We start from the raw sequence: 8,609 nt of genomic DNA, 5'->3' as shown, positions 1-8,609 counted from the left end.
GCGGTGTAGGAGAGCAGTCACGGAGGCAGAGCGAGAGAGGCGGAGTGAACGGGCGATAATCGAGGATTTGAATGGGTGGGCCGGGAGCCGGTAGGGTTAGCAGGCACGAGCTGAACGCGGTGCCAAAGAGCGACGTCGGTCACGGGGATCGGACCCTCGTAATCGGCGAGCCAGCAGCACCACCGGCACCTGCCTGTCGGTGTCACCCGACGTCCAATTCGGATCTCGCGATATCGGCATCCGGCCACCTCGTCCCCGCCCATCTGCCACCTTCGCCGCCGCCACTCGCCTCGCTGCACATCGTGGTCGACAACTGCACCTTCATCGGCAACAACGATACCATCACCGCCAAGCCGGACGCGGTCTCGAACGGTACCAAGGCTGCTGCGACCATGTCCTCGCCGCCCAAGCATCGAAGGGGCTTCGACCCCAACGACGTAAACGCCACCGACTATCGCCGTTATCGTCGCGTTAAGACGAAACGGTGAGTTTCTCTCCCATCTTGTCTTTCTTCTATCTTCTCCGTTCGAGCGGAGCTACGTGTTCACCTTTGCCGTGTATACCGGCTCGTCTCTCTACGTACGGAACGAGTGTTGCTGCTGCTCTTGATGTTGCTCGTCCGACGGCTCGCGCCGTACTTTTGGTACGGAATTTCTCTCTGCCTTTAACGAAAGGAACGCGAACCGTCCGCGGCACGTAGCTCGTTCCGTATATCTTTTACCCGCCTTTACCTTGTTTTCATGTTCTGCCTCGTTAACCCGGTGCTGCAACCATCCTGGTTTCCCTCGTGTGTCCGCGAGCAGAGCGGTCCCGTGCTCGGTCGTTCACCGCCCTCGCCGAACGTGTTTTTCGCTTTCTATAATTGGTTCTCCTGCATAATTTAGACGGCTCTGCTCGCGACCAATCGTCGCCCGATATACTACGTCGATTCGCTTTCGATCTCCGGTCGAGACACCCCCCCGACGCTCGACCTCTACGCCCTCGAGAATCCTCCGTGTCCGATGGAAATACCCCCGACTGTTTCTATCGTTTCGTACAATTCGATACGATAACTTCGCTTCGAGGAAAAATGCCACGGGAAAACACGTTGACATAACTCGTCGCTCGGCTGACTCGCGCGTATTTCCCCGACGTATTTCCGTTCTACGCGGTATAAATTCGTTATCGATTGCCGGCGGACGACGACCGATAACGACCACGGGACCCTGTTCCCCTCGTCCGGTCTTGTCTCTCCGGTGTCGCTCTCGAAATTTCTCTCGCGATCGCGGAAATCGAGATGATCCATCTCGAGGGCGTCGCGTAACGCGAACAACGCACGAGGGACTCGGACGAAGCATGACGATCCCTGCGTCACCCCCCCGATCCCTGACTTCCCTCCGGAACACGGCGTTCCAGCCTTTCACGCAGCTTCCACTGACAGCGAATGCACAATGTTCACAGAGGCTTTGTATGTTCCACACCGTGACCTTGGGCGCCGGACACAGACCTCCCCGACATCTCCCGACATATATCTGTCAGCACGAGGCATTAAAACACACACAAGCTTGCGATGTTCGATGTTGGATCGCTTACTGGTTGTACCCCCGTCACGAACAAATACCATCAAAGTCATAAATAAAAAAGAAATAGAAAAGAAAAATAAATAAATAAATAAACGGAAACGTAACACGATAAGACGAGAGCCTGCGTGGCTAGGCTGCATGTCGCGGACGCAACGCTCGTTATGGCGACGCGTTGCACCCAGAGGATCATCGAGCGCGTCCTCGACGAGCCACCACGATAGATCTATTATACATATATGTATATATATATATATATGTATGTATATCTATATATTGATACGGAAAAAGTATAATAAAGAAACAGGAAAAAAAAAAAGTATATATAATAATCGTAACGAATAAGTAAAAATAATAAAAGCATAGGGCGACCAGCGTATCGGGTCTCATTGCTCCCCCGACGCTTTCGATCGAAGCTTGGAATGCGATGCAATGGAATGGAATGAAATGGAATGAAGAGTCTTGCACCTTGGACGATAAAGCTTTCACGCACTACTCGATAATCGGCGTGGACCGACGAGGAGGGACGCTGATCCGTCCTCCTCTTCACCCTTCTCGCGGCGAATACCTGGAACACCCTTTGTTTCATGCGTCGAGCCGAAAGAAAACTCGCTTCCGCTTGCGAGGAACGTGCGAGGAAACGCAGGAAATCGGGACCCAGACGCCCCGGAACCGCCCTCCACCCCTTCCACCATTCTACCGAGAGAAACCATCGCGTTTCCCGTTCCAATCGCGACGCGCAGCCTCTCCTTTATCCCGCTTACCCTGTTCGCGATAACCGCGATAAATCGACGCGATTGCAACCCTTATTTCGTCCCGCCAACCCCGTTCGTCGTCGAGGAACCTCGGACACGCGATTCGCCGCGCAGGGTGTGGCGGAAATCGTGCGTCGACCTGAACCACGTCCTCGGCTGCGGACCACGCCGAGAAAAATCCCCGATACGAGGAAAGCGATATTAAAAATTCCCAGACCACTCCACTCTCGCGTCATTCGATTCCGGCCTATCGAACGTCCCTTCGCGACGGTCTAGGGTTATTTTTCCGGGTAAAACGAGCTTCGTTTACTGGGCCACTCGGTGCCTCTCGCGCGAGTTTTGTCGCGGCCTGTACGAATCGCGAAGCTGGATAAACCGCGACCCTCTTTGCACGCCGTTTCGTCGACGGGCTTTGAACGTTGCGTTACAAAGGAGGATAAGGGGAAGCGAGTGATTCTCGAGTAAAATCCGGTTTCCCTCTCCGATGCCACGTTTCTCTCGCCGTGCAAAGCGTTCGAGAACGATGAATGTTGGAGCGTCGCGTCGTCAAAGTGTCACCTTTCATCCCCCGGTTCGTCTCTTTTATTTCCGCGTTCGTTGCTCCGGGAAGGTCGTACATGTTTAATCGCCCGCTGCCAGGAACCGTTGCATGCCTTGTTTTTAATATCAAATGTGCACGAGTGTTTCGAGCTGGATGATTTTTAAAACGCCGCACCGGCGCGAATTTACGCGTGAAAGCTGTCAGGGAAGATCTCGCGGACCGAGACGAGCGGCGGACAGGGACGCGGAGGGTGGCGAACGCGAGGCGTCGACGCAAGCGTGACAAATGTCGCGTACGAATTGCAGATTTTATACGGCGGCACGCTGTTAATCTTCCCACGAACAATTAATACCTTCTGTACCACGCTCGTCCACGCTCGTGGCCAACTTTTAATTAGCGAGGCGCGGTGCGGCGCGTCCGCGAGCCTCCGACACGCTTCCCGCTCGATCGCTCGCTCGAGAGTGTCACGGATGAAAATATTTCAGCGGAAAAGCCTCTATTTTTCCCATCGAGAGCACCCAGGTGTGCAGGCACGCGCGCGCGCGTGTGTGTGTGTGACCGTCGAAAACGCGCTTCTCCGAATTTCTATCGCGTCGAGTGCTGGCGCGGTGACCGGTTATAAAATTGCCGGCGATTTTCTCCCCAATCGGGATTAAATATCGCGTGTCGTGTACGTCGAGTGCACCACTCCCTTTTTATCTCCACACGCTCGCGTCCGCGCGTGCGGGACGAGAATAGGACAACGGTGCTCGCGACCAGGAATCCCGAATCGACCGATCGATCCACCGATTCTCCGCCAGTTACGAAGTTTAGTAATCGGAAGGCCAGGCCCGGTCGATAGATATGAATGAGCCGTTATTTTCGGTCCAAGAGTTTTCCAACTTCGACCCACGTGCTCCTGCCGTGATTTTAAACGAGGTCTACGCCTTCGGCGAAATGGCGGAGGTCTAGCCGCTGTCAACTCGCCGACGAAACGACCGAGGGGGTAAAAACGAAAACGAAATTCACAGAGGTACTTACTTGCGCTAGGATTTTATCGAATTTCCAAACGTTTCGCGAGGGACGTGGGAAAGGAACTCGATAAAGTCGAGTAAAATTCATCGTGGAACTTGGCAGAATGTATCACGATAGTAACGACAATTTCAACTAGAACCTTCTAAAATCGAATTTCGCAAGGAACTGCAGGAAAGGTAGAGAAAGAAACCCCTTTGGTGCGCATTACGTCGTTAAACAGTGCTAATTTCGATCGAACTTGGTCTAATTTAATTACCTTTTCCACGAAGTGGAAACGTCGAATTTCGCTAGAAATGGGAGAAGCACGCGTAACGGATCCGAGGTGAGAGGTAATAGAAATTTCGCGAATGGGGCGTATGGATGGGGGGTATAAAATACGAAGGGAAACGCGGAGTTGGCAGAAGTTGGCGGCGCTGGTGGCCGAGGTCGAAGCACCGAAGGAAGATCGGAGTACGCGCAACGTTTCCAGGCACGACGGGGTTGTATTTAATCGCGTGAGCGACAGATGACGACTTAAACGTTCCCCGGATTAATAATACATATCGCGTGAAGTGGAACAGCCGTTCTCCGCAGACTATAGCCGGCCGTGTTGTCGCCCGCGATTCACGGCAGTCCGTTCGATGGCTGGCCGAGTTCTGTTGTAACGATAAAGTAGAAAGGTATGTAGCTCGCTTCCGAGATTTAATTCGCACCTTGTGCTCGAGATTCGATTTACCACGTCACTGTCCGCATCGAGCGGCAACGGAGGCAGGAAGGAGGAACAGGAGGAGAAGATAGAGGAAGGGAAATGGTGGAAGAGCAGCGGCGATGGTGACAGGAAAATCCTAGGTTCGTTGAAAAGTGGAACGCTTCCGCGGATATAGCTTTCGCAATATCAAGGAAGCCTCCTGGACCAGTCCATCGTCCTTTATCTTCCAACCTTCCTTGCCAATTTACCTGCCAAATCGAACAGATCCATCGACTATTGTCCGTCGTGACACGTATTTGCAATTTCCAAGCCTGGAAATAATCGTTTAACGCAATCCTGAACCGTCCTAAACGAAAACGATCGCGCTAAAATCGATGGTTGACAAGCGAATTTAATTTTAGGACACACACGTGTTGCTATAGAAACAGACAACAGGCAATAACGACTCGTTCTACGATATACGATGTTAAACGATTGCATAATAAAATTTTATTATTTTAAAGTTTAAATTTGGAAACTTTGATTCGTCACGGTAATGAAAAATTAATAACGTTAGGGGGCTAAATATTTTGGAAGATATTTCTTTAACCCTCTCGCTCCTAAAGTTACGTTAATAATATTCCCTCGAATATTATTTCAACGAGAAATTTCAGAATCCTACGTTGACAAAATTTCTCTTCCTTTCCAAGAAAATATATTTTCTATCATATTCACCGTAACGTCAAAAAGCATCAGTTGACCGATTTCTGTCAACACTAGTTCGCAGGATTAACTTGCACGCAACGTGTAAAATTTTTCGTAACGTCGTCAATTCGCTGGAGCAGAATAGTAGTACAGATCAGTCATAAAGACCGAAATAGTCGTGGTCCACATGGAGCCGATACTCGCGAAAGGGGTGAGCAAGATGGCGTGAATGAAGGGAGCTTAGACAGGTTGTACGACTCGGATTTACCGATGCTAAATGGAGCATCGTGAATAATCATTTATGAGCAACGGATGACGACCAGGGTTCCTCCAACATATTCGTTTCCATTGTTACCGAGATGGCCCGAGGTTGTAAAGTTTGCGACGAGAAGTATCTGGCGCAGGTGAAAAGCGTTTCTCGTTTAAGCAGTCCGGAAATACTCAATTCTTGTCCTTTAAAACGGCGCAGTTTGCCAAGAATGCGAAATCCTTTGTGCCTGTTGGCCCAGCGAGTATTCCGGAGGACCACTTAACGCGGTACATTGTACGATTCGCGATTCAATCCGTGCGTCTACGGTGCATTTACAGTGCTAATTTCCAGTCAAGGCGAGGCCTAATTCAACGTTACCTAACACATTTCCACAAGCCCATTTTTTAACACGATCCTTCATTCAGTCGTGGTATTTCTTCTCAGTGGTTACAAGCTTTCTGAAGCCTTTTAAGCGTTTGTGTTGTAAACCATTGCCTTCGGGCCAGACCCGTCCCTCTTTGTTCTGGCCCCCTTTCTTCTTCCCTTTATTCTCTCGAATTCTGTAAAAATCCTCGCAGAGTCGCCTCTATCGAATTTTCGTTCATCCTATTGTTTACACTCGTTTAATACCGTTTAGTATTCATACAGTCACAGTCACGTATCCGTGATTTCGTTGACGAATGGCAATTACTCGTAAAAATTTTCGCGTAGCACGAAAAACAAGTCTCCGAATTCCGATACGAGACAAATTGACTTAAAGAATACCTAATTCCGTGAAAACAAAACGAAGACGAGGACCGTTCTACTAAATTGTTAAATTAATTTTACACCAATTTACCGATATTGACAATCGCTATAGTTCATTGCATCACTGGAATCATGGGATATTTCAAAAAGCAAATTGCTCGAGCTATCTCGTTTAAGGGAATAAAAATGTAGATTTTTCTCTGGTAGTTTTCAAAGTTGACACCTGTTCCGGGGAAAACGAAGCTCACGAGTAGTATAGGTACGTCACTGAAGCCAGCACGGCGTAGCATTGAACAGGGCGACTCTCCTCGGCCCGATGCAGACACGATAGTCAGCCGGTTAGTCGAATGCACGGCTTCAGTCGGTCGTTGGTGCAGATCTGTCTCGGTTCGCGTATGTGACCAGCTGCTCGTGACAGCCCGCCTATGCCTCGGAGCTCGCCACGTTTCCCCGAACCGTGGAAATTTTCTCTCTGATCGGGAGAAAATTCCTGCCGAAAATTCCTCGCGATCGTGCGAATCCTTTGGGCCCGCGAGCGTGCTCCGCAAAGTCGACTCGCTTCGACTCTGACCCGTGACACGCGAGTGTTTCCGGCGAACACGATGAGACGGGGGACGGACCGGCCGGTGACGCGCACGGGAAGAGGATAAACGCAGGATTTTGATTGCACGCGTGCATTCGGCGCGATATTCGCGCTTCGCTTAGCGTTAACTTTTAATTCGAACGGAGTCATCAAGGCGTTAAATCGAATCAAGCGATGGTACACTCGAGTAACTTTTCGGCTCGTTTTTCCCGCGAGCCTCTCGCGCAGAGGGATTAAAAATCTTCCTGGTCGTGGTGGTCGTTCTGATTTTGCGGAAATGCGATCGACGGATCGCGAGCTCCGAGCATAGGAGCGGATTTTTGTGATCGTGCGTTTCACCGGGACCAGCTACGATGTCCCGCTAGTGTGATATGGGTCTCGGATCCCTCGCTTTGCAGTCTATGGTTTTACTCGTCGTTAGCAACATCCTTCTACGGTCTCTCGGCATTTGCAGTCTCTGTCTGCCGTACGCCTTGGTTTTAGCGATTTTCATTTCGAGCGCATTGTACTTGTAAGTATCGTCCACGTAGCCTTGCGCATCAGCTAACGCCGGCTAGAGTTGCAAACCGTCGAGAGTCAGCTTCGCGTAATCTCGAATCCCGAGAGCGCTCACGCTGTCACGCATATTCTCCGTTCCGCGAGATGCTTCGTTGATCGATCGAGAACAGGCGAATTAAAAGGGTTAAAGCACGTCCTTCGACGCTCGAAGGAGGAAGCTGCTGGATCCCATTATCCCGCGCGCTTTCGCCGAGCGATTAGTCGGGTAATTAGGCCAGTGTAATACGCGAGAACGAAGATCAGACGAAAGGCTTATCGAGTCCGAGTCGAAACGTTTCGAGATTGCATTTTTTCCTATTTTGTCCGAGCTACTCTCTGTCAAGCGTCTCCGAGCCCGTGGCTCGGGTTTCGCGCGATTAAAAGCTGAGAACGCGAGCCGAGACACGGTCCCGTGTGGCTTGCTCGTCGAATTACGATCCGCGGACAAATAAACTTCTTTCTCGAAACGAACTGCACCCGGATAGGCGCCTCGTTACTCCGGCAGATTAACCCTTTGCGGTCCGGCTACTTTCGATTTCTCTCGAATCTCGTTACATCTCGTCGCGTCCGATGTTCCTCCTCCCTGCCAACTCGATTAGACTTCGCTCTGCCCGCCGTCTCTTTCGCGGAAAATGGAACAGCGCGTCATAAAAATCTTCCAACCTTGCCTTCGCTCTCTTCCCGTTCCTCGTCTACCCTTCGCCTCCCGTACCCTTCGTTAACGCTAAGAGACGGCAGGTGTAATTGGTCACAGTGGTAACGGATTCGTGGTTTTTTCTACGTAACAATTACGAGGATACAGCATCCACGAATGAAATTACACCGCGGTGATCCTTTGGCAGGATGGTCGAAGATTGCGCAGTCACGAGAAAGCCATCTGTCCGATACGACAATCCTGCTTTGCTACGGAGATAGGCCGCGTTATCTGAAAACGGAAATCCCGGATAAGAATTTCGGGCAAACGAGAATAGCCGGCTCCGGTATTCTCGAGTTATGGCAAGAGTTGATCGAGAAATTAGAGAAACCCGGTGTCCTTGCTACAGCTATTTTTGAGAATAATTTAATCTCGCCTGAAATATGCACTCGTTACGTTTATAGTTGCGAAGAAAGACGTGGCCTGTCTCGGTTTCGTGGAGTTCCAATTTGTTTAGCTATTGAGTCGCAAAGTATGCACAATTTTACCAACATCCAAATGATCATTTTATATCTTTAATTAAAAATTTCGTATTTGACGCGGTCCCTTTGGTCACT

General features: G+C 50.4%; 2 protein-coding genes across 3 annotated transcripts in view; both read left to right on the top strand.

Moving 5' to 3' along the window:
• shaker (potassium voltage-gated channel protein Shaker) overlaps positions 1 to 8,609 on the top strand; it is a 191,846-nt gene that overhangs the window by 83,250 nt on the left and 99,987 nt on the right. The window lies entirely within an intron of this gene.
• Positions 67 to 1,532, top strand: LOC108545483 (uncharacterized). The gene is made up of 2 exons (XM_017897132.1): positions 67 to 484; positions 1,441 to 1,532. The coding sequence occupies exons 1-2, from the start codon at positions 72 to 74 to the stop codon at positions 1,463 to 1,465; spliced, it is 438 nt and encodes a 145-aa protein (XP_017752621.1). The 5' UTR covers positions 67 to 71; the 3' UTR covers positions 1,466 to 1,532.

The sequence above is a fragment of the Eufriesea mexicana genome, unplaced genomic scaffold (genome assembly GCF_001483705.2).
Source record: "Eufriesea mexicana isolate 0111107269 unplaced genomic scaffold, ASM148370v2 scaffold386, whole genome shotgun sequence".
Taxonomy (NCBI): Eukaryota; Metazoa; Arthropoda; class Insecta; order Hymenoptera; family Apidae; genus Eufriesea; species Eufriesea mexicana.
This window is presented reverse-complemented; position numbering and strand designations above follow the sequence as displayed.